The sequence below is a fragment of the Spinacia oleracea genome, chromosome 1 (genome assembly GCF_020520425.1).
Source record: "Spinacia oleracea cultivar Varoflay chromosome 1, BTI_SOV_V1, whole genome shotgun sequence".
In the NCBI taxonomy this organism is placed as follows: Eukaryota; Viridiplantae; Streptophyta; class Magnoliopsida; order Caryophyllales; family Amaranthaceae; genus Spinacia; species Spinacia oleracea.
Window position 1 is genome coordinate 81,389,230 of NC_079487.1, and position 26,319 is coordinate 81,415,548.

The following is a 26,319-nucleotide window of genomic DNA, read 5'->3' on the forward strand; positions in this document are numbered from 1 at the left end:
AGCTAGAAACTGTAAAATGCATGGCCGTGCTCGGATGAATCATAGGCTATGATTATCTGTTTATTTGATCAGTTGAACTCTGAAACCGAGAAACACCTCTAGACATAATAAGGATGACAACTCTTACCTTATGTTCAATAGCAAGCATCGAGCGACAAAGGAATTAGGTAATGCACACTTGTCCCTAAGGACAAGTGGGAGACTGAAGGAAATAATGCCCTTGGTCCAAGTATGCATTCAATGTTAAGTCTAATAAATGCGGTTCAGTATTAATTAACAAGTTAATAATTCAGTGAGATCAAGTGAGCTGAATGCCTAGCTAGAGGCCGCTTCAGTTCAAGTGGAATTAATGATATTAATCCACAGCTTACTCTTGACTGAACCTGTAGGGTCACACAAAATAGTACGTAAACGGATCAAGTATTTAATGGCATTAAATACTCCATCTATGGATATTCGGAATCGACGGATCTTGGTTTCAGTGGGAGCTGATATCGTCACAAGCAAGAAATGAATACTTCGGAAACGATGATATTGCCGGAAACGGAAATATGGATCGTATCGGAAATATAAATATTATCCAAGTCGTAGATGTTGCCGGAAACGGAAATATGGTACGTATCGGAAAATATTGATGGAAATGGAAATATTGCCGGAAACGGAAATATTGCCGGAAACGGAAATATTGTCAGAATCGGAAATATTATCGGAATCGGAAAATAATTCCGGAAACGGAAATATTAAATATTTGTTCAAAACGGAAATTAATTCCGGAATCGGAAATATTAAATATTGGTATCGGAAATAAATTTCGGAACCGGGAATTTAATCGGAAGCGCATCGTACGAATAAGCATCGGACGAGGTCTGCCGGACGAAGGCCCAGCACGAAGCCGGGCCATCGCCCAGCAAGCCAGCGCGCCATAAACGTCCCAAGCCAAGGCAGCGCCCAGGCCCACCGCAAGGCAGGCCTAGCGCGCGCCAAGGCCACAGCAGCGTGTGGGCCTCGTGGCATGGGCTGCGAGCTCACAGGCCGCGCGCGCATAGGCGCCCCTCGTGGGCTGCCGTGCGTGTGTGTGTTTGTGTACATACACGAATCCTAAAACTATTAGGATTTGATATATGATTAAATTCCTAATCCTAAAAGGATAAATTAATTAATTAGAGTTCTAATAGGATTCTGGTTTAATTAATTCGTATCCTAGTAGGATTCCAGTTCCCTTTCCATACCTCTATAAATAAGTGCCTAGGGTCATTATTTAGAGACACAATTGAAGTATTCTAAAGGTAAGATTTTGAAGAAAAATCAGCCACTCTCTTGCCCCTAACCATCCGAAAATCTATACTACCTTAAGGGTGATTCTAGTTGGTCAAGCTTAAGGCGGATCCGGACGTGCTGTGTACTATCTACGGAGGGACGACACTTGGAGTCCTAAAGACTTGTTCTTGTTCGGCTCGGGCGCAGCTAGGGAGGGCACGCAACAAAGTGTATGCACCTAAACTATGCTAAATGGTTATGTGTAAATAATATGCTTTCCTGGCTTTATGGTTTTTCCGCATGATTTATGTTTTGTCATATGTATCATAACCTATCAATTTTTGTGGTGTGATTTGGTCTAATAAAAAATGTGGATTGGTTTTGAATGTCAAACTAGACCTCGAACACTCATACCTAAATCTCGTAAAAATATGGGTTATATTAAAGTATATACAAATGTTTGATCAGTTTATTAATAGTTGAAAAAACCACTACAAGTCAAACGTTTTCTCCGATGTATATAGTTGAAGTATCGAGACAAAGATGTCAACATTAATGTTTTGGAATGAGTTTATGTTTTCAAAACCAACTTTAAAAGTCTTGATAATCTTGCATCACTTCATTTCACAAGACCCATAAAGATCCCCACATTGTGTTTTAGACCAAAACCTAGCACGACCATCTCGAAGAAAACCTTGAAAAACCCACCTTTACTTGAAACGCCAATCCAAAACTTGCGGGCTTGGGCATGCTTGTTTGTGTGTTAAGGCCCAACCCGATTTGAACTTTGATAACCTCTAGGCATGTATCACATTTACAAGACCCATGAAAGTCTTACATCAAAGCTCATTGCAAGCCTTAGAATAAACCAATCATAAACTTGTTGTCTCTCATGGATTAATAAGAGAGAGAATAACCAACTTATAAACCTACCTCCCCCAAACAAAAAAAACAACCAACTTATAAACCTCTTTAATAAGAAAAAAAATCAACTTAAAAACATACTCTCTCTGTCATTTAATACTTGCCCCGCTTTAATCGGCACAATACTTTAGGCTATTTAATTGACTTATTAATTTATTTGGTGATAATTGATAGTGATTTTTTAAAAAAAATATAGTTAGTGGAAAATGTGTCAAATAAAGGGGTATGGTGGGGGTGAGATTGAAATTTTTAATGTTTTTTTTTAATAAGTAAGAGTACAATTGGATCCATGGTTAACTGTGAGAAATGATATAATATTAGTAAAAATATGCTATTTATAGAAATGAGACGAGTATTAAGGGACGATTTTATAAGGAAAGTGGAGCGAGTATTAATGGACAGAAAGAGTAATAAGTTACTCTATTACTTGTACATGACTAATATCAAATGGGTTTATGATGACAATTGGGGAACACCTACTTCTTGTACATGACCAGACTTTACTTTTGTAATTGTTTTTGGTCCAATGATAATTTTATTACTCCTTTTATATATATATATATATATATATAAAGAAGTAAATAAATTATATTTTAGTGTCTCATCTTCGAGCATCACTTATTTATACAGGTTTTTACATAAGATATACTTCCTCCGTTCTTTTTTAGTTGACATAATTATTTTATTACGTTTGTCAATGTAATATTTCAATCACTAATATCTCTAACTATTAACGAATACAAATTATAAAAAATTGATATTATAAATTTATACAATAAAAAAATTATAGCAATATCCCACATGAATATTATATTTTTGTTTAAGTATCATCTAAAAAATAAGGGATGAACTAATTAATTATCGACCAAAAAGTTTAGAGGAGTACAAGATAAGAAACAAAATCTAGCAAAATTCAACATTTTGTAGTAGTAGAAAAATCACGGGCCAATTTAAAATTAGTAAACGGCGGTCATTGGGTCAAGTTCCAGGCCTTCCAGAGTTCCAGCAAGTTAGTTTTTATTTCTTTTTTCTTTTTTCTTTTTGGCATTTCCCTTTCAAAAATACTTTTCCCTTTCAAATGTCAAACAATTGGGAATTTCCACGGTCTTTTATTCAAAAATACTCTTTATTACCTCAGTTTTATTCAGTTGTGGCCTGAAATCATCATCATCTTCCACAGTTGATTAATCTCAGCAATTTAGAAATTGTCAAAAAGTCAATTTGTCAAAAATGGCAACTTTATTATATATCCCCTTCCTTTTAAAATAAAATCCAAACCTTTTACCTTTGTCACTGAAAAATAAACTCTCCTTATTTCCTCAACCCACAACATTTTGGTATAAAAGCCACTATTTCCAAGAAAGTACACAAAATTTTAGCTCAAAACCTAAAATTCAGACCTTTTTTGCAATAAATCAACCCCACATTTTCCGGGTTTTTCCCATTATTTTCTGGGTATTGCTCAAATTTCCAACTTTTTTTATGGGATTGTCCTAATTTTTTCTCGGCAGTGTTCAGATTTCCAAAAAATCATAAGTTTTTCCTGGGTTTTGTTCAAATTGCAAAATAAAGTACAAAAAGTAGTTTTTTTCCCTCCTTTTTTTTTTAATAAAAAAATGGAGGTAAATAGTGCAGCAGAGTTATACAGAGTAGCAAGTGCTCGTTTAGGAGGAAGTTCCTCAGTAGTTTGGAGAAATAGTGGAAGGGAAGTATTTTCGACGTCGACTCGAGATGAAGATGATGAAGAAGCATTAAAATGGGCTGCACTTGAGAAATTACCAACTTATAATCGTGTTAGGAAAGGTATTTTGACTGATGTTTCGGGTCCTCCTAGAGAAATTGATGTTGATAGGCTTGGCTTTGATGAAAAGAAAGACCTTTTAGAGAGGCTTGTTAAGACTGCTGAGGAAGATAATGAGAATTTCTTGCTTAGGCTCAGACAACGTATTGATAGGTACTTTCAATTGCTCTGTTTTTTTTTTTCCTAATTTCCATGTTTACTTATTGTTTAGGATACCTTTTTGCTTAGTGAAAATATCATTCAGTTTCCGTTTTGTGGTGATTATTTTCCAAAATAGAATAAAAATGAGTTTAGCTATAAAGTTGAATTTTGTTTTTCTAAGCAACAATTGAATGACGTTGAGTTATGTGATCTTTGTGCCAATCAGAAAATATTGTGTACAAATTATTTATTGATTTAACAATAACGTCTTAATGATCACTTGTTTGTAAGATTATACAATAAAATGTGACAAAATTGCATATTTATTACACAGAAATCTGTTGGGTCAATTCAGAAATGAGTTAATTTTAATTTAGATGACAAAATGAGATGTGATGTGAAGTTGACTTCACAATATTCAAGTTTGATCTTGTTTGTCCTTGCGTTAATCATGAATTAAGGACCTTAGTTTGCCATACTATTTGGAGTTGTCATAAGCCATGGTAGAGGATGGCCTTAGGGCGGTTGGACCATAGACATCGCACTTAGGCCTGATATGATCTAATGCATGGACTAGCAACTCTCAGCTTTTGAACTTTATAGTTTTGCAAATTTTAGAGGTATTGATCAAGTTATGACAACAGGAATATAATAAAGCTGACTTGTTATTCTGGTCCATGTAATAGTATAAGTATTAATACTTTTAAATTCATGTTTAAGCTGACATGTTTATAGAATTCATGCTAAACTGAAATTAAAATTTGGTGTAATCAGAGTTGGAATTGATATCCCAACAATTGAAGTAAGATATGAGCATTTGAATGTTGAGGCACAAGTTTTAGTTGGAAGCAGAGGTTTGCCTTCTGTATTGAACTTCTTCTCCAATGCAGTAGAGGTAACTAAATGTGTCTTACTTACTCTTCTGAGGTTCCTTATTTTCTCTTTTTGTTGTTGTTAATACCTTGTTTTTCGTGTCATTTTTCCAGGTTGTGTTGAATTTTCTCCACATTCTTCCAAATAGGAGAAAACCATTCACAATTCTTAATGATATTAGTGGACATATTAAGCCTGGAAGGTAAGATCATTTGTACTACAAAGAAGACAATTATCAACTGTTTGAAATCAATTTAGTTCGCTGTCCCTAGATAATAGGCCAAGTTTGATCCAAGGCAATGTACTTATTTTTTGTTTGGAATTATGACCTAAAGGTATCATTAAGGGTAATATGGGAGAGTTCAAAGGTCTAACTTAACTTAGAATCTGATGGAGAGAGTTTTAACTTTTAACCGACAAAATTTCCATGATGATCTCATATCGAAGTTCTTTGCAGGTTGACATTACTTCTAGGCCCTCCTGGCTCTGGAAAGACTACCTTGCTGCTTGCATTGGCTGGTAAACTTGCCAAAGATCTTAAGGTTAGACTTTGGTGTCATGCATCGGAGTTCGTTTTAGTTCAAACTTTTTTTTCTCTGAAAAACTAAAATTTAGTAATGTTTGCTGCCTGGAAATGTAGTCTTCGGGAAATATCACCTATAACGGACACACAATGAACGAGTTTGTTCCACAAAGGAGCTCAGCATATACCAGTCAACATGATCTTCATATTGGAGAGATGACAGTCAGAGAAACCTTAGCTTTTTCAGCAAGAGTTCAAGGGGTTGGAACAAATTATGGTTAGTTTATGACATTAGCATTGGTCATTTTTTATGATAACTTGACAGCAGCCGAAGTGATTAGTAATATTAGAATGTAATGCAAGTTGATCTAATGGGTTATTTATATCCAGATATGCTGGTGGAATTGTCAAGAAGAGAAAAGAAAGCCAATATTAAGCCTGATGCTGATATTGATGTCTACATGAAGGTAAGAAGTTTAACATGGATCGGGCCTCCTTACAGTGGACATCATAGGTCTCTAAAACCATATCGAAAAGTTTTTCTCTAAAAGCAGAACAAACAGTTCTTAGAATCTGATTTTCTTAATTAAGCTTCTTTGTTTTGATTACTAGGCAGCAGCAATTGAGGGGCAGGAGGCAAGTGTAGTTACTGAATACATTCTCAAGGTATTAGCTCGGAATCATCAGTTAATTTTCTTTGAGAGTCATGAGCATCAAAATCTAAGCAATTGGGTTATTGTTTCTTAAATATACAGATTTTGGGCCTTGATATTTGTGCGGATACAATGGTGGGGAATGAAATGATAAGGGGTATTTCAGGAGGACAAAGAAAACGGCTTACAACTGGTATGAGAAAATCGTGTTCAGTGAACATTTGACTGTCACCTAAATGATCCTTTTGTCAATGTTTTCGGTCTTGTGCTGCTTGATTTGACATTCATAAATTAATAATACAGGAGAAATGCTGGTTGGGCCAGCAAAAGCACTATTTATGGATGAAATATCGACTGGTTTAGACAGTTCTACAACATATCAGATTGTCAACTCAATCAGGCAATCCATCCATATTCTGAAAGGAACTGCTCTAATTTCACTCCTTCAGCCTGCTCCTGAGACATATGACCTGTTTGATGATATAATACTTGTTGCTGATGGACAAACCGTGTATCAAGGTCCTCGAGAATATGTGCTTGAATTCTTTGAATACATGGGTTTCAAGTGTCCACAGAGAAAAGGAGTTGCTGACTTTTTGCAAGAAGTAATATTTCCTTCCACATAACTTTAAAATGTTAGATTTATAACTTCTTATGTGTGGAACTTCTTGAATAATTTTGAGACTTTCTTTTTAGGTCCTGTTTTGTTCATCTGATTATTGTTGAAATGAAACTATTTCTATGCAACTAAAGTTTTCTGTATTAAAACTGAAGTTTACTTGATATAGTTTGTTTAAAAGTTGAGAAGAAAGGCCTTAATTGGTTTTTGGGATCTAATTTTTTTCAACAGGTGACATCAAGAAAAGATCAAGAACAATATTGGTGCCTTGAAGAGCCTTACGGTTTTGTGACTGTCAAGGAGTTTGCAGAAGCTTTTCAATCATTCCATGTTGGCAGGAAACTTGCCAGTGAGCTTTCCATTCCATTCGACAAGTCGAAAAGCCATCCTGCAGCCTTAACAACAGAGACTTTTGGCCTTGGTAAAAGAGAATTGCTTAAAGCATGCATGTCTAGAGAAGCATTGTTGATGAAGAGAAACCAATTCATCTACGTGTTTAAGGCTTTTCAAGTAAGTATCTACAAGGATATTTCTTTCCCTTGTATTTCAGTTTGCTTCAAAAGTGTTTCATTTGCATGTTTTGGTAACTTAGCTTATTAACTGATGCTTGTCTTTGCAGCTCATTCTGACGGCACTAGTGACTGCAACAGTGTTTTTGAGGTCTCATATGCATAAGAGAAATGTACAAGATGGGATGATTTATATGGGTGCTCTCTTCTTTGCTCAAATTCAAATCCTTTTTAATGGGTTTGCCGAGATGGCATTAGCAATCGTGAAGCTCCCAGTCTTCTATAAACAGAGAGACTTGCGATTCTATCCTGCTTGGGCATATGCCTTACCTTCATGGATTCTCAAAATACCAATAGCTATTATAGAAACAGCCATCTGGGTTATCATAACTTACTATGTCATTGGCTTTGACTCCAATGTGGGAAGGTGTTTCAAACAATATCTCATCCTCTTAGGTGTTCATCAGTTGGCTTCAGCTTTGTTTAGATTTAATGCTGGAGTTGGAAGAAACATGATTTTGGCTAATACATTTGGCACCGGTGCTCTTGTTACACTTCTTGTGTTGGGTGGATTCATTATATCTCGAAGTATGATTTTCTCAAGGTTTATTTTAGTTTGGTTTATTATGAGATTATATCATTTGACTGTAAACTGAACATGTATTATTCTGTATTTTTATCTCAGGAGACGTAAAGAGCTGGTGGATATGGGGCTACTGGATCTCTCCATTGATGTACGGGCAGAATGCACTTTCTGTTAATGAATTCCTTGGCCATAGTTGGAGCAACTCATCTTTAGGGATACAGGTTTTGGAATCTCGTGGGATATTTGCCCATGCGTATTGGTATTGGATTGGCCTTGGAGGACTAGTAGGATACGTTCTTCTGTTGAACCTGCTCTATACATTTACATTAACATATCTAAATCGTAAGTTTCTTGTGTCTCTATAATCTCTTAGGCTTCATATTTTCACTTGAAACCCCGTATCTGAACATATTATCTAACTCTTTTCCTGGAATTTTTTTTCAAAGTGAAGAGAATAACACTAGTTTCACTAGAGGCATGTGTTTGTGATTTTTTTTCCTGAAAATTTTGAATTCTTGAATTGCAGCTCTTGGGAAACCTCAGGCTATGTTATCTGAAGAGGATTTGATTGAAAAACAAGCTAATTTAACTGGTAAAGCTATTGAGTTGTCATCCAGCAGAAGAAGATCCTCTCATTCTCGTTAGTCAATTACCTTATAAGAATTTATAGCTCTTCTATTTTATGTATCTGGTTTCATGACTATAACTCTGTCTTTATATCTTTCTACTATTCAGAAAGGAGAGTAGATATTCAAGAACAAGTTAATGAAAACTCGAAAAGGGGGATGGTTTTGCCTTTTGAACCTCTTTCTGTTACCTTCGATGATATCAGATACTCAGTAGACATGCCTCCTGTAATCTTTCTGTCTTTTATAACATCATGTGAAAGTTTCCTTCTCTGAAATAGTTTTTGATCTTCAAGTCTAATTGTTAATATGTATCATGATTAATCATTATCAGGAAATGAAAGCACAAGGTGTCACTGAGGACCGACTAGAACTTCTAAAGGGTGTGAGTGGTGCTTTTAGACCCGGAGTGTTGACAGCACTTATGGGTGTCAGTGGAGCTGGAAAGACCACTCTGATGGATGTTCTAGCGGGGAGAAAAACTGGTGGATATATCGATGGAGATGTTAGAATATCGGGGTATACAAAGAACCAAGAAACCTTTGCTAGAGTTTCTGGATACTGTGAGCAGGCTGATATTCACTCTCCTCATCTCACTCTTCACGAGTCTTTGTTATTTTCTGCCTGGCTTCGGTTGCCCTCTGATGTAGATGAATCAAAAAGAGAGGTAACCTTTTTATTTGTGATATACTCTTTTAGGTTAGAGAAAATGAAGGAAGGATAGAATTCTTAATTTCATAGTTGTGAAATGTAAATGGTCTGAAGATGAAAATAAGTTGCAGATGTTTGTAGAGGAGGTCATGGAACTTGTAGAACTGGAGACTTTAAGGCATGCACTTGTAGGACTTCCAGGAGTTGATGGTCTGTCAACTGAGCAGAGAAAGAGGCTAACAATTGCAGTTGAACTTGTTGCCAATCCATCTATAATCTTCATGGATGAGCCAACCTCCGGGCTTGATGCTAGAGCTGCTGCCATTGTAATGAGGACCGTCAGAAATACAGTTAATACAGGACGAACAGTGGTTTGCACAATCCATCAGCCTAGCATTGACATTTTTGATGCTTTTGATGAGGTTTGATCCTAAATGAACCGAAATATAACTCACTTATAATTTATGGAACCAATGAGATTCAAAATTTTCTATTGAACTTTTGCAGTTGCTACTGCTCAAGCGAGGTGGACAGCAGATATTTTTTGGTCAAATAGGCCGTCATGGTGTCCAACTTATCAAATACTTTGAGGTGAGGAAATTAAAGACATGTCGCTTAATGTGATTTACTATGGCCCAAGTTTCTGTTCAGCTGAAATTGATTAAACGAGTTATATTTACTTGAATAAAGGCGATCAATGGCATTCAAAAGATCAAAGAGGGTTATAATCCAGCAACTTGGATGTTGGAGGTAACATCAGTTGCTCAAGAAACGGCACTTGGTGTTGATTTTGCTCAAATATACAAGGATTCAGATATTTACAGGTAACATATATATATACCTCATATTCTCTGAATAGCACAGTTTTGATTTTCAACGGGCTTAAAAGATTTACTTATATTGCAGGAGAAGCAAAGCATTGATAACAGAACTTAGTGTACCAGCTCCAGGATCAAAGGACTTGTACTTCCCTACTCAATATTCACAGTCTTCCATATCCCAATTTACAGCTTGTTTATGGAAACTGCATTGTTCATATTGGCGAAACACTATGTACACTGCAATGAGGCTCCTTTTTGCATCATTTGTTGGTGTCATGTTTGGATCCATTTTTTGGAAGGTCGGAAGTGAAAGGTACTTATATTGATGAATAACATGCTTCTGCATTTATTTCTTTTTACACAGTGAAGGATAATATTTGGTATTTCATTTTCCCACATCTGTGCTCGTATATAGTACTCAAGTACTGGGTTTTAAATGATAATTTTGCAGGAATACCCAACAAAGTCTTTTCAATGCAATGGGTTCTATGTACACAGCCGTACTTTTTCTTGGTATTCAGAACTCCTCAGGAGTTCAACCAGTTGTGTTTGTTGAGAGGACAGTGTTTTACCGAGAAAGAGCAGCAGGAATGTATTCTGCTTTGCCTTATGCCTTTGCACAGGTACACCTAGATATATTGAACTTGTGTTGTTATTTTGGTCTGTGAGTACGCGACTACATATGCTAATGATAATAATCATGTATTATAACTGGGCAATACAGGTTATGATTGAGCTTCCTTACACATTCTTCCAAACAATCCTGTATGGAGTGATAGTATATGCTATGATGGGATTTGAATGGACTTTAGCCAAGTTCTTTTGGTACATTTTCTTCATGTACTTCACCTTGCTTTACTTCACATACTACGGTATGATGTGCGTTGGTCTAACCCCGAATGCAAGTGTGTCTGCCATCATTTCCTCTGCCTTCTACGGAGTATGGAATCTTTTCTCTGGATTCCTTATCCCAAGACCTGTAAGTACACTTGCATATATAATATATATAGTCGTCTTGTTAGCGATTATTCTGAAACTCAAGTGCTTAACTTTCCCTTTTCCCTTGTTACAGAGAATACCAGTATGGTGGAGATGGTACTACTGGGGATGCCCCATAGCATGGAGCTTGTATGGATTGCTAGCCTCACAATTTGGTGATTATAATGATCAACAAACAGACATACTCAGAGACGTTCCTGGTGAGCCAACTGTGACCGCGTTTCTGAATAGCTATTTCGGTTATAGACACGACTTCTTGGGAGCTGTTGCAGGTGTAATCCTAGGGATAAATCTTCTATTTGCTGTGGTTTACGCCTATTCTCTCAAGGCCTTCAACTTCCAGAGAAGATAGTGGGCTTGTAAATTGTAATTTTGAGGATGCATATACATACTAGTACAATTTTTTTCTTTATTTCTAGAAATGTTCATGTGTTTGCTATTTAATGTAGGCAAGTCTTAAGATCAATAGCTGTTGCATTATTTTCTTTTTACTTGGTACAATTTGACTTTTCTTATTGATGCAATTTCCAACGAGCTCCTCTGTGATTTGTTTGCTCACACATCACAGCCTGCTGCGCCGCTCCCCCCTTATCCCATCTTCACCCATTTATTTGACATATTTTCCACTAACTATATTAAAAACAATGCTCACTGTCAACTACTCCCTCCGTTTCTTTTTGTTTGTTACGTTTGGACTTTTGCAAGTTTATTAACGTTTAATAAAGATTCTTTTCTTTTTTATTAAAAAATAAACTCAAGTAAAACCTCAATCCACTAATCATTATAACAACCAATAAGATTGTTTTATTTATTAAAATGAACTAATAATGGAAAAGCATACAGATTGCTAACTTAACATACTTGGGAAATTGTAAAGAAATTTAATGAGTTGAAAAAATTGGACCAATTAAAATTAAAAGTTGGCACAAAAAATGACAGTATAATAAGTTTATAAAAAGAAAAATTATCCCACGTAACAAACATTGTGAAACACCCTAAAAGAAATACTCCCTCCATTTCTTTTTGATCTTCCTGTTTCTATAAATGTCGTTCCTATTTGATCTTCCTGTTTCTATTTTGGGACATGACCTTTTTACCATAAATTTCTCCACCATCCCTTATTTAATCGGATTTTTCATGAAATACCCCCGAGGTTTGCTTTAATGCACCAAATACCCCTAAACTTTCCAGAATGCACAAAATACATCCGAGGTTTTAAAAAATAACACAAAATCCCCTTAATGAGCATTTTCCGTCCATTCCGTTAAGTCTCCGTTAGCGTGAATTTACTTTTTTACCCTTCCTCAACAATTTTCTCTACTAATCCTAATATTAGCACCTAATTAAATCAATTAAACCCCTAAAAAATTAAGTAACTATTATCTAAAAAAATTAAGCCCCTAAAAATCTAATTAACTATTAAAAAAACAAAAAAAACAAAAACAAATTGACCCAAAAATATGAAGTTGCTTGCTTCTTCATTCGTCTTCACCACGCCACCATCATCTCCCAAAAAACTTCCTGCAAATTCAGATATTGCTTTGATGGTGGTGCTTGGTTCTGCAAATTCGTCTTCACCACGTCATTTTACCCCGCCCTTTTTCCTTCTCATTCTCGCCCAATTTCTCTCTCATGTTCTTCACCATCATTATCATCACAAAACCCAACCATTAAAACCAACCAAAATCAGTCTTTTTCTTCTTCCACCACCACCATCATCTCTACAATCTATTGCAAACCCAGATTATTTCAAACCCAAATTATTGCAAGAAAATCTAAATTGTTGCAAACCGCAAACAAATTGAAAATCCAGATAAATCACAAAGCATCAAAACCATCAAAATAAATCAAATTTGGAGAGAGAGAAAGACTATGGCGAGGAGATCCAAATGGCTCCCAGAACCACCACAAACGCCTAGAATCCGTGGACGAGATTGCTACGATTTTTTCGGGGTTTAGCTTTGAATTAGAGGGTTTTTTTTGAGATCTTGTTGCGAATGTTTTTGGTGATATAATCGTTGATTTTTTGCTGATTTTTCTGGGATGTAAAGGTTGATTTTCTGGATTTAAGAAAGAAAAGGAGAAGAAAAGATGAAGGGTTCCTCGGTGGTTGTGGGTGGCGATGGAGTTCACAGATTTGGAAGGAGGAGAGAGAAAAGAGCAAAGATGATGGATTTGGAGGACTAGCAGAGGGAGAGAGAAAGGAGCAGAGATGATGAAGTTTGGAGGATTGGTTTGCAGACTCCCTGGGAAGAAGGAAGAAGGAAGAAGAAGGAGACAGAACAAAGAAACGGAAAGAGAAAGAAAAAAAAGGAAAACAAAAAAAATAAAAAATATTAACGGATACTTAACGGAATGGACGGAAAATGCTCATTAAGGGCATTTTGTGTTATTTTTTAAAACCTCGGGGGTATTTGGTGCATTCTGAAAAGTTTAGGGGTATTTGGTGCATTAAAGCAAACCTCGGGGGCATTTCATGAAAAATCCGTTTCATTCACATTTCCCTATTCTTCCACCCAACCCCACTTTTATGATTTTTTATTACTTTCATAAAAATATCTTCTCTCTCCTTCATTTCTTTATTACTTTCTTCATTTATTTATTATTTTCTCTTACACCCAATCATTACGCTTACACTCAATCATTAAAAGATTTCAGTTTCTTAATTTCTACCCAAAACTCCAAACAGGAAGATCAAAAAGAAACGGAGGGAGTACGTAACAAACAAAAATGAATATTAAGAAACGGGAGGGAGTATTATATTACTTCGATGTTACGTTTGGCATAATTAAGCGTGTTTTCGCAAGCTTAATTTGTTATGCTCGGCTCAAATAAGTCTGTGTAATTTGTGTAGTTTGTGGGCCGGTAGAAGTATGATTGGATCAAATTGACCATTTTACATAATGGAGTAGTACCTTTACTTTGTAAATTTTTCTTACTGCATTTATTTTCAATGGGTTGCCAACCCCTACCATATTTTAAAAGGAGCAAGCGGGTACATAATGTTGATGCACGTCAAACAAGTGGGTGTTCTTTGTTTTTTGCATTTCCAATGAAGAATTTCACAATTTCCCAAGAATTTTCATATTTAATAATTCTAATCAGTACAATATTATTATATTAGTGATTCAAAGAATAAAAGAATGGGCTAAAATAATTTATCAGTAAAATGTTTAACGCGTTATTCAATCCGTAGCAGAGCATTCTGTAGGAAGGCCTTGAGGGAACCTTTGAAGATCAGCACAATAATTGTAAACCATGTAATTCTTTTCCGCCCATCTCATCCTTCCCAAACTTGCGGAATCAAGCTCTTGTGTCAACCAATTGGAGCCCGATGCGGGCTTAGAACCCGACCCACACGAAGATGAACCAGAGGTCCATATACAAGCATCAGCTTTAAAGTTCCTGTATGAGGAAGTGAAAGGAGCTTGAGCCCAATCGGTCTTAACCCGACCTCCTTGGGTAGCCCAATCATCAGCATTCCACAAACTAGAGTATATCCTCATAGGTTGATTCTTAGGGAATGGAATTCCCTTTGATTCCATGTTCTTGTGTTCTCTGATTGGAATTCCATCAACAGAGAAAACAATTCTCTGTGGATTCCAAAGGATTGAGTAAGTGTGGAAATCTTTAGTAGGGTCGAACCACAAGTGAAATTGTTTTTCACGGTTACCTTTGCCTTGAGCAAATACATTAGTGTGGAGTGTGTAAGGTTGTCCACTAACATTCCCTAAGAACTCAAAATCAATCTCATCATGGGTGTTACCCATAGACGAGAGATAGTAAGCAGTGACAGTACCAGCTGAATTACCAGGGACAAGTTTTAACTGCATATCAATCTTACCAAAGAGGTATTCGTTTTTGGATTGGAAGCCGGAGCCGGAAGCTTTATCGAGGGAGAGGGTGAGGTCATCCCCAGAGTTGAGGACCTTACCTCTACCATCTCCCCAAGTAATTGTAAATTCATCATTGAAATTGGCTTTGGAATTGGCAATAATACTAGCTAAGCTAAAGAAAAGGGTAATGAAAACTATCTTTGAAGTTGCCATGTTTTTCTCAATGAAGAAGTTAATGTTTGAAATGAAGATGATGAAATAATGGTAGAGGAGAGGGGTTTATATAGGAGGAGGGATGGAGTGAAGAAATGGAAGGTTCGAGGGAAGTGTTTAAGTTGGGTGAGTGGAAAATGAGCTGTAGAATTTGGTAGCTGGGAATTAAAACTGAGTGGGGAATAGTAATGGCATTGGCAATTTGGCATAGCAAGCTGGATTTTGGTACATGGTTTCGAACAACTTGTAAAATAGCATCTTGCTTTTAATTAAAAATATTCTGACGCGGATCTAGAAATGAACAAAGATTTTGCATCCAATTATTTTATTATGGTACGGACTACATTCTTGTTTATCTTTTTTTGGTGGGAATGTGGGATTGTTTAGTGTAGCGCTAAATATTATTTTAAAGAATAAACATCCATAATAATTTTGTGAAAGTACAATCTTACCCTTATCATTCACTTAGCAATGGCGGTGGTTATTTTTGTTGACGAGTTATGTTGTTGGTAGTGGTGGGGGTAGTGAAAGGTGAGTGGTTGTCATTATTCTGGTAGTGACGATGAGTGGTGGTGTTGAGCAAGGGCATTATTTTAGGCCGAATGTTTGTAGGAATTGTGTCATCAAATGGGTACTTATGTCAGTGTACATCATATCCTTTTACAACTCTCTGTATTTTAGAAATTTAAATTAATTTTGAAGATTTTTTAGGCCTGCACAAATGTATAGTGGTTTATGAATAAAATGGGTATCGAGTTATGCACTTCAATTTCACCCCATGGTATAATTTCTTATTTTGGGTTGTTTGGGAATTCTTATGTTAACACCCAAATGAGTAATCTGGCTTAATCCTGTCAAAAAAAAAAAAAAAAAGAGTAATCCGACTTAATCTTTTAAAAAAAAAAGAAAATTAAACTGTTAGGGTTTTAATTGCTTCATATGTGAGAAGTTTATGTGAATTTATGTTGTTTGTGACTTTGTGTATGAGAATTATTTTTCTGTGGTTTTAGTTCCATTTTTTGTGACTTTGTGTATGAGTATTTGGTGTTGAGATGAGTATATGTGCTTGCTTTAGGAGAATTTCAAATTGGATATGAATAATGAAAGTATTCTTGTTCAATATTAGCTACCTAGTCGCCTTTGGCCATTAAGAGACATAATCCAATAATAGTCCATACTAGCGTGAAAAAAGGCCCGGGGTTAATAAGGCGCAATTTAGAAGGTGGACCTGATGCACAATGAGCATGGTGTACTTTAAGAACACTAATATATAATTAAAAGAATATTTGGTTACGTGAAAAGAACATGAATACATTTTTTATTTATATTTTTAATAAATGTTGAAATAATATATTATTTTTATAATAAAAAAAGTGAAATATTATATCGCATGTTCTTTTATTGTAATGTCATGTTCGTTTGTTTATGCACATATGTTCTTTTGGTGCACCATGCTCTCTGTGCACCATGATCCATAGTCCACGGATTGGTAATAAGGTGATAGGGGGTTCTGAAGCCTGCGTTTGGTCCCGTATCAAGGACTAATCTAATTTTATTTCCTTATCAAACCCTTTTTTATGTAAAGTACTAGAAACTGCTAGCTGGATTTTGGGCACTAAGATACAACTATTGGAGCACAAAGCCATAAACGGCTTGCAAAGGAAAATGCTACATGTACACCTAGTGTACAAGATTCTCTTGTACACCACCATTAATTTGTTGACACATCATCAAACCCACTAAAAATGAGAATGGAAACAAATAAATATGTCATTTCAACCAATAGTAAAACATGGTGTACAAAATACCTTGTACACTAGGTGTACATTGTTATCCCACTTTTTGGACTAACGACATAACTGCCTTGACGTGTGTTCATGCCGTGTCGACCAGGTACTGTCGTGTCACAGGTGACTTTGTGTCGAATGAACAGGTCGAGCGTAGGTCAGGAGACAAGGCATAGGCGACCAAAGACTAGCGACAAGGCATGGGCGGCAAAGGACCAGCGACGATAGACAGGCGAATAAGTAAAGATAGGTCAAGATCCAAGCCCAAGGCCCAAGACATGGTGCGCCGTCATACAAGCAGAACGGGTCCAAATAATTGCCTAAGATCACGGAGGCAGTTGAAGACTGGGAAAAGATCATGGAGCAACGACCAGTAGAAGATCCCTATCTTCTGGGGATTCTTCCAACCAACAATGCCGTTAGACCTCGCGTATAAAAGCACATAGCAACAACATCAGAGGACACAAGTTAACTCAAGCTCTCAAGCATTCAAGCAATCGTTATATTTTCATACTCTAAAGCAATCATTGTATTAGTTCTTCTATTCTTACGAAGCGGAAACAATTATATAGATTACTTAGGATACTTAGTGGATTTAAAGCCTCATAGCTATCCGCGGTTTTTTACCTTATCCCTGGGTTTTCCGCGTCAACATCTCCCTGTGTCGTGTCTCTCCTTTTATTTGCTTTTTCGCATTCATTACTTAGTTAGTGTCGACCCAAGCCAAGTGTCGCCCCTAGACGAAATTTGGCATAAACAGTTTGATGCCGTCTGTGGGGACATTAACTAGGGTTCACACAAAAATCCCCTCGCAAAACACCTCTCACAATGGCCTCCTGAGATATGACACTCGCAGAGATGAATACGGCCTACGACAAGGCCCAAGAGGAGCTGGCTCTGGAAAAAGCATCTGTCGAGAACCTTCAGAAAGAGCTAGATTCCGTGAAAAGCACCAAGTACCAGTCGCGCTACAGACCCGGTGGAAAGCCAAGGAAGCTGACATTCGAAATGCCTGATGATTTCGAGGACCTGACCGACGATGAGGAGCCCCACGAAGAAGAAGATGGGACGACACCTGATCCTGTGATGCAACGCCTGAACAAGATGGACGCGTATATGAAGAGACAATGCTCGCGGATGATGAAACTGATGACTAAGCTGCCAGGAGCACCCACACCAGTGGAGACGGAACCAACCGACGGGTACGCAACATCACCATTTTGTGAGGCAATCTCCAGGGTAACAGTCCCGCATACGCTTCTGCTGCCCATTTGGACCACCCTGTACGACGGAACATCCGACCCTTACAGACATGTCAACTTCTACAAGCAGCAAATGTGGAAAACCGGAATCCCATACGACCTGGTCGAACCTGTAATGTGCAAATCATTCGGAGGCACCCTCGACGGAGCAGCTCTGGAATGGCTCATGAACGCCCCCCCGGATCCATCTCCTGCCTCTCTGATCTCATCAACGCCTTCTAACAACAGTTCCCTAGCAGTCAACAGTTGGAAAAGCAGACGAGTGACCTCTATCGGCTGGTCCAAGGACCAACCGAGTCGGTACGCGATTATTTTAACCGTTTTAACTGTGAAAAAATTAGCATAAAAAACTGTTATGTCAGGACAGCCATCGAAGCATTCAAGAGAGGTCTCATCCCCAACTTGGAGTTGTACCGGGAAATTACTAAGTATCCCTGCGCAACCTTCGAGGAGGTCAGATCGAGAGCCACCGCCCAGATGCGGATCGAAGATGACGAGGTTATACGGTCCACAGCACCACGGTCGACAGGGGGCAGCAGCGACAGGCGGTCGTACACCCCGAGGAACAACAGCTGGCGACATCAACCATACAACCGCCAGAACCAGGTACAAAACGTCAAACAGTATAATGATACTAACAATGTTTACGGGAACGGATGGGCCGATCACCCCGACATCTCTGAATATGGCTTCAATGTCGACATCGGAGGCGTCGTGAACGCCCTCCAAAATCTAGGTGGAAACGTCAGATGGCCTAAGAAGAGCGACAGACTGGATTCCATGAAAGACATGAGCAAGTAGTGCGACTTCCACCGCGACAACGGCCACAAAACCGAGGAGTGCATCTCCCTTAAAAAGGAGGTCGCTTATCTCCTCAAACGGGGGCATCTGAAGGAGCTGCTGAGCGACATGGGAAAGGAGACATACAAAAAAGAGAATACCGCCCAGCCCGACCCAGCAACGAGCAACGAACGACCGCCCCCGCCTAATTTTAACAAAGTGGTAAACGTTATTTCTGGTGGTTCAAATATTTGTGGACTAACCTCTTCTGCATCTAAAAATATTAACAGGGGAGAATCTGGAGCCTTCAAAGAGGGGCAGACCGAGGATGAAATCGCACTCGACAAATCCTTAGCAGCAATGTCAATCACCTTCAACGACTCAGATTCAGTAGACGCATAACAAGAGCACCACGACGGATTGGTAATATCACTCCCAATAGGCAACGCCCTAATCAAAAGGATACTGATCGACAACGGCAGCTCGGCAAATGTATTATTCTTGGAGGCACTACAGGAAATGGGACTCGAGGAGAAGAACATCGTCAGGAGATCAACGATCTTAGTAGGGTTTAGTGGAGAATCGCTGCGAACAGTCGGAGAGATATCATTGCCCACATACGCAGAAGGTGTCAACATCATGACTAAGTTCAACGTCGTCGACTGCCCATTGTAGACACCTACTTTTGTCCCCATTCCCGAAAGGGAAGGTTCGATGATGAGAACATAAATCTCCATTTGGCAACGCATCTCCTATAAAATAACGAATCTCAAATCACCCTTTCATTTCAGCCAAAGATTCCATTTATAGAAACCTGCTAAAAATAGTAGCTGCTGTAAAAGGTAATTGCTAAAAGTAGTAAGAATAAAAAGATAGAAACCTGTCAGAATTAGGTGTTGCACTCCAACATAAATCCTAAAAGAGATAGAAATTGTAAAAGGAATTCTATTCCTATCGCAATTCGATAAAAGAGTTAACGTATTAATTAAACTCATAACGAACCTAGAGTTCGTAAAGGGCCCAGACGCATTCCGTCGTAAATTGATACGCACCAAATAACTCGGATTAAGTCTCTTAATGGACTCCGTACTCTAGAGTCCAATCTGACAAAGAATTCTGCCCATATCCTATTTTCAACACCCAGCCCTGGGCGCCGAAATCTTCGACGCCCAGTGCTGGGCGCCGAAAATACCAGGGACGGATTCTTTTCCTAATCCGTTTCGTATTCATATTCCTCAAAATCTATCTTTCTACGCCACTTTTTCCTATAAATAGACCCCTAAAGCCGACGTGAACACACACACAATTCATAATCTGAGTATTGACTCCAACCCTAAGCCTAAGCATCACGCTGCGAAATTGATCCCGCGTTCTGTCGCAATCGACCCAAAAGTCGAACAGAACGTATCCTGTCCCTTGTAGCTGATGAATTAAGCCTAAATACTGGAACACTGCTCAGAAACCCGAGATTCGTTAAATAAAAGGAGAAATAGCAAAGCCAAGTGGTTAGTTTTCTGAGAACCGTGACGCACCTCTCAAGGGTGCGTCGTAATGTGTCCCTTCGTATGATTTAATCGCTTTCATCACCCTTTTATAAAATTGTTAAACTATTAATTTGATTGATCTATCACGCCTAATAAAGATAATACCTTGGACAATTGAACTATCATGCTAGGTACCTTAAATCAATCTAAACAAGATAATCACGATCGATTTAGTATTATGTGTTGCATATTTCTAAAATCAATTCAGAATAGTTTAATAGTTAACGCATGTCCCTTCAATTATTTATGCTGAGCTAGTAAGGATAACCTGCCTCTGGAGTATTATCGATGAGCACTCCTCTCGGTAGTTACAGTCCCCCGAACTCTCAATCTCTGCCCTGCGGGTGTACGTTGAGCGATCCCCACACCGGGGATCACAAGGGAACCTATGGCCGTCGTGGTCGAACATAATTGCACTCCCTTTATATCACTAGTGGAAAAAGGGTCATTTGCATCGCACTTTTAAGCACATTTGCATCGCACATTGTGCGTGGCAAAAGATCTCGATGCAAATGACTAAAAGTCATTTGCATCGCACAAAAGTGCGATGCAAATGACCCTTATTTGCGTCGCACATTAAGCAAATGTGCGTGGCAAATGACTTTTCAGGCACCATGTTGAAAAGTCATTTGCCACGCACATTAGCTTAAAGTGCGTGGCAAATGACTTTCAGGCGCCAAAAAAAAAGTCATTTGCCACGCACAATAGCTTAATGTGCGACGCAAATGACAATTTGAGCGCCAAAAAATGAAGTCATTTGCCTCGCACATTAAGCTAACGTGCGTGGCAAATGACTTATTTTTTGTTTTTTTTTAAAAATTGGTTTTTTAATATTTTATTGGAAATTCCGACATGATCGTCTTTGAAAGTAGACGCTTCCCAATACCGGGAATACATTTATAAAATACCTGTCACAATAGTTTACAACGTAATTTACGTTCCCAATAAAAGGCAATTAAATTCGTCATAGATCAACCAACATGTTACAACAAACATAAAATTACTACAACAAAGGTATCTAGCTAGAGATCGATTTCATATTACAAATTAAGCTAAAAGTCGACATTGTTCATGAAGTAATCTGCCCAAAAATCTTTCACCTCATTAATCTCCTCCGGAGAATAAGGCAATGTTCTTGAAAAATCCTAAAAAAGTGTAAATAATTCAATTTATCAACGATCGATCAATATAATAGTTTTGTGTACTTAAATTTATTATATAAATTAAAGTACGTAGTTTATGAGAACATACCTTAGTAAGATCTTGACTATTACCATGATTCATTATTATGTCGTACATAAAACGCATGACGTGGTAGCCACATTCTAGTGATCTCGGTTGTTGAGCACACTACATGCATTAAAATAAATAACACAAGTAAAATTTCTATCACAAAAGATCCTAAGGAATGTTTTCAAACTTATTACACGTTTAATATGCATATTTACAACTTTCTAAGGCTCTTTACAATCTATTATTTCACATTTAAGGGTAATTGGGTCGTTCTAGGACATTTTTAGGCAAAAATGACGTTTTCGAACCCAACTTTGAACTAAAGAACCTAAGGAATGTTTTCAAACTTATTACACCTTTAATATGCATATTTACAACTTTCTAAGGTTCTTTACAATCTATTATTTCACATTTAAGGGTAATTGGGTCGTTCTAGGACATTTTTAGGCAAATATGACGTTTTCGAACCTAACTTTGAACTAAAGAACCTAAGGAATGTTTTCAAACTTATTACACGTTTAATATGCATATTTACAACTTTCTAAGGCTCTTTACAATCTATTATTTCACATTTAAGGGTAATTGGGTCGTTCTAGGACATTTTTAGGAAAAAATGACGTTTTCGAACCCAACTTTGAACTAAAGAACCTAAGGAATGTTTTCAAACTTATTACACGTTTAATATGCATATTTACAACTTTCTAAGGCTCTTTACAATCTATTATTTCACATTTAAGGGTAATTGGGCCGTTCTAGGACATTTTTAGGCAAAAATGACGTTTTCGAACCCAACTTTGAACTAAAGAACCTAAGGAATGTTTTCAAACTTATTACACGTTTAATATGCATATTTACAACTTTCTAAGGCTCTTTACAATCTATTATTTCACATTTAAGGGTAATTGGGTCGTTCTAGGACATTTTTAGGCAAAAATGACGTTTTCGAACCCAACTTTGAACTAAAGAACCTAAGGAATGTTTTCAAACTTATTACACCTTTAATATGCATATTTACAACTTTCTAAGGCTCTTTACAATCTATTATTTCACATTTAAGGGTAATTGGGTCGTTCTAGGACATTTTTAGGCAAATATGACGTTTTCGAACCTAACTTTGAACTAAAGAACCTAAGGAATGTTTTCAAACTTATTACACGTTTAATATGCATATTTACAACTTTCTAAGGCTCTTTACAATCTATTATTTCACATTTAAGGGTAATTGGGTCGTTCTAGGACATTTTTAGGCAAAAATGACGTTTTCGAACCCAACTTTGAACTAAAGAACCTAAGGAATGTTTTCAAACTTATTACACGTTTAATATGCATATTTACAACTTTCTAAGGCTCTTTACAATCTATTATTTCACATTTAAGGGTAATTGGGTCGTTCTAGGAAATTTTTAGGCAAATATGACGTTTTCGAACCCAACTTTGAACTAAAGAACCTAAGGAATGTTTTCAAACTTATTACACCTTTAATATGCATATTTACAACTTTCTAAGGCTCTTTACAATCTATTATTTCACATTTAAGGCTAATTTGGTCGTTCTAAGTCATTTTTAGGCAAAAATGAAGTTTTCGAACCCAACTTTGAACTAAAGAACCTAAGGAATGTTTTCAAACTTATTACACGTTTAATATGCATATTTACAACTTTCTAAGGCTCTTTACAATCTATTATTTCACATTTAAGGGTAATTGGGTCGTTCTAGGACATTTTTAGGCAAAAATGACGTTTTCGAACCCAACTTTGAACTAAAGAACCTAAGGAATGTTTTCAAACTTATTACACCTTTAATATGCATATTTACAACTTTCTAAGGCTCTTTACAATCTATTATTTCACATTTAAGGCTAATTTGGTCGTTTTAGGTCATTTTTAGGCAAATATGACGTTTTCGAACCTAACTTTGAACTAAAGAACCTAAGAAATGTTTTCAAACTTATTACACGTTTAATATGCATATTTACAACTTTCTAAGGCTCTTTACAATCTATTATTTCACATTTAAGGGTAATTGGGTCGTTCTAGGACATTTTTAGGCAAAAATGACGTTTTCAAACCCAACTTTGAACTAAAGAACCTAAGGAATGTTTTCAAACTTATTACACCTTTAATATGCATATTTACAACTTTCTAAGGCTCTTTACAATCTATTATTTCACATTTAAGGCTAATTTGGTCGTTCTAAGTCATTTTTAGGCAAAAATGAAGTTTTCGAACCCAACTTTGAACTAAAGAACCTAAGGAATGTTTTCAAACTTATTACACCTTTAATATGCATATTTACAACTTTCTAAGGCTCTTTACAATCTATTATTTCACATTTAAGGGTAATTGGGTCGTTCTAGGACATTTTTAGGCAAATATGACGTTTTCGAACCTAACTTTGAACTAAAGAACCTAAGGAATGTTTTCAAACTTATTACACGTTTAATATGCATATTTATAACTTTCTAAGGCTCTTTACAATCTATTATTTCACATTTAAGGGTAATTGGGTCGTTCTAGGACATTTTTAGGCAAAAATGACGTTTTCGAACCCAACTTTGAACTAAAGAACCTAAGGAATGTTTTCAAACTTATTACACGTTTAATATGCATATTTACAACTTTCTAAGGCTCTTTACAATCTATTATTTCACATTTAAGGGTAATTGGGTCGTTCTAGGAAATTTTTAGGCAAATATGACGTTTTCGAACCCAACTTTGAACTAAAGAACCTAAGGAATGTTTTCAAACTTATTACACCTTTAATATGCATATTTACAACTTTCTAAGGCTCTTTACAATCTATTATTTCACATTTAAGGCTAATTTGGTCGTTCTAAGTCATTTTTAGGCAAAAATGAAGTTTTCGAACCCAACTTTGAACTAAAGAACCTAAGGAATGTTTTCAAACTTATTACACGTTTAATATGCATATTTACAACTTTCTAAGGCTCTTTACAATCTATTATTTCACATTTAAGGGTAATTGGGTCGTTCTAGGACATTTTTAGGCAAAAATTTAGGCAAAAATTTAGGCTTGTTTACCTGAGGTATGATTTCGCCTGTATCTTGCACAAACTGAGAATGAACAACTACAATATAGTAATATACTCCTTGCTGGTAAACAAGGCAAAAATACTCCTCTTGTTCCCAACTGAAACTCCTCTATTTAAAATTGTTTCCCTTCCTGAGGAAAGCTCTGCAGAACTTCAACCTCGAAATTTCCAACCTCAAAGTTCAACTGGGTTAAGTTCCATCTTTAAGAAGTCAACTCATCTTCTCAAGGAAACCCCTCTGTTTTGCAAAAGAAGCCTTGTGAAAGCTCCAGAAGTGATGTCCTAGCAGACTGTCAGAAGCTTTTGAAAGAAATTTTATCTCAGTTCCCCGAAGGGTTCAACACGAGTCTCTTCAAAAAGCATTTCCTTGATAAGTATGGATATTGTCTTGATCCCCAAAAGCTAGGTTATCCTAAACTGATATCCCTCCTACAGATAATGCCTTGGTTAAATGTAGAATCTGCTAATATTTTTCCGGATAGAGTGGTTTACGAAACAGGAGAGAGAATCTGAGCTGCTAGCTACAATCCTCCAAAAATAGGGCCAAAGGTGAAGTTGCTGTGGGTTCAGCTTCTGCTGTCCATGTACGGAAGGGAAGCATATGTCACAAAAGAGATGCATGTTTGTTTCAGTCAAATAACAATACATTGAACTGATGTAGATCAGGCATGAAGAAGTATAAAAGAGACTGTAATTTGCACAAAAGCCTAAAACTATAACACAATTCATTCAAGTTGTAAAGAAACATGCTACCAAATAACATATATTTGGACAAGGAAAGTTGCAGACCAACAAATGAAAAGAGAAGTATTTGTAAGGTGATTCACAACTACTTACAGGCTTGAAGATTGCTGCAAATACTCAATAACCCTCTGCTCAATGTCTTTTAACCCATCAACACTCATCTGCATAGGGAACTGTAGTAGGAAAATGTAAATAAGAAAGGTGAATGAAAAGTTAGAGCTTGCAAACTGTTAACAGCAATTAGGGTCTCAAGCTTACCTGATTAGATGGAGACGAGTGAATTCCATTGGATTCAACTTTGACCGGGGTGCTATGTGATGCGTCCATTGTCTGACTCTGAGGAAGGGACTCGCCTTTCTGTTGAGAAGAAATGAGCAAATCCAAAGTGAATAATTTTGGTGTAAATTCAATCTTCTTGAACATGGAAGCAAATTTGGTGGGAGAAAAAAATAGTTCTACCTGTAACTTCTGGTGTACTATATGCTGGTGAATGCACTCTACATGATGGTGGGTAACCTCGTTAAAATTTCTAACAGGCCTGAAAATACAAAATCCCAAGCTTAATTTACCATATAGCCATCAAACTATGATGAGTATCTTGATCAATTTTCCATGTTGGGTACCCAAGCAAAAAAGGACTCAAGTCAAGAGGGAAGGGCCTTCAATAATAATATCACCAAGCCTAGCACTAATGGTAGAACCATACCAGTTATCAGCATCCACAAAGACCAAAATAACAAGAACAAGATAATTAGCAACATTTACAAAAACAATTTGGTGCCTGCATGGCTGCATAACCTACTACTATTAGACTGAAGACTTGTCTCGATATATTGGATAAAAGTGAGCAACCCATTTCCCCTCTGAAAACACTGATACTCTATC

General features: G+C 36.9%; 2 protein-coding genes and 1 long non-coding RNA gene across 4 annotated transcripts; 1 reads left to right on the forward strand and 2 right to left on the reverse strand.

Moving 5' to 3' along the window:
* Nucleotides 1-3,297: 3,297 nt before the first annotated feature.
* LOC110795833 (pleiotropic drug resistance protein 1) lies at nucleotides 3,298-11,502 on the forward strand. Of its 2 annotated transcripts, none has more exons than XM_022000859.2 (22): nucleotides 3,298-4,135; nucleotides 4,898-5,018; nucleotides 5,110-5,198; nucleotides 5,454-5,538; nucleotides 5,637-5,796; nucleotides 5,910-5,986; nucleotides 6,132-6,185; nucleotides 6,275-6,365; nucleotides 6,476-6,777; nucleotides 7,023-7,301; nucleotides 7,411-7,888; nucleotides 7,986-8,228; nucleotides 8,413-8,526; nucleotides 8,622-8,740; nucleotides 8,847-9,179; nucleotides 9,295-9,585; nucleotides 9,671-9,754; nucleotides 9,854-9,987; nucleotides 10,070-10,297; nucleotides 10,436-10,607; nucleotides 10,709-10,963; nucleotides 11,057-11,502. In XM_022000859.2, the coding sequence occupies exons 1-22, from the start codon at nucleotides 3,798-3,800 to the stop codon at nucleotides 11,333-11,335; spliced, it is 4,326 nt and encodes a 1,441-aa protein (XP_021856551.1). In that variant the 5' UTR covers nucleotides 3,298-3,797; the 3' UTR covers nucleotides 11,336-11,502. The 2 variants fall into 2 exon arrangements, with proteins under 2 accessions (XP_021856551.1, XP_056691012.1); XM_056835034.1 differs by having other exon boundaries at nucleotides 3,329-4,135; nucleotides 8,413-8,478.
* A 2,486-nt stretch (nucleotides 11,503-13,988) lies between these two features.
* On the reverse strand, nucleotides 13,989-15,081 carry LOC110795831 (probable xyloglucan endotransglucosylase/hydrolase protein 23). The gene has a single exon (XM_022000858.2). It carries the CDS (start codon nucleotides 15,030-15,032, stop codon nucleotides 14,169-14,171), a length of 864 nt encoding a protein of 287 aa, XP_021856550.1. The 5' UTR covers nucleotides 15,033-15,081; the 3' UTR covers nucleotides 13,989-14,168.
* Nucleotides 15,082-25,530: 10,449 nt separating this feature from the next.
* LOC130465979 (uncharacterized) lies at nucleotides 25,531-25,983 on the reverse strand. The gene is made up of 3 exons (XR_008925994.1): nucleotides 25,894-25,983; nucleotides 25,693-25,791; nucleotides 25,531-25,607 (listed from the first exon to the last, which is right to left on the reverse strand). It is a non-coding gene; the product is annotated as an uncharacterized lncRNA (long non-coding RNA).
* Nucleotides 25,984-26,319: the final 336 nt, after the last annotated feature.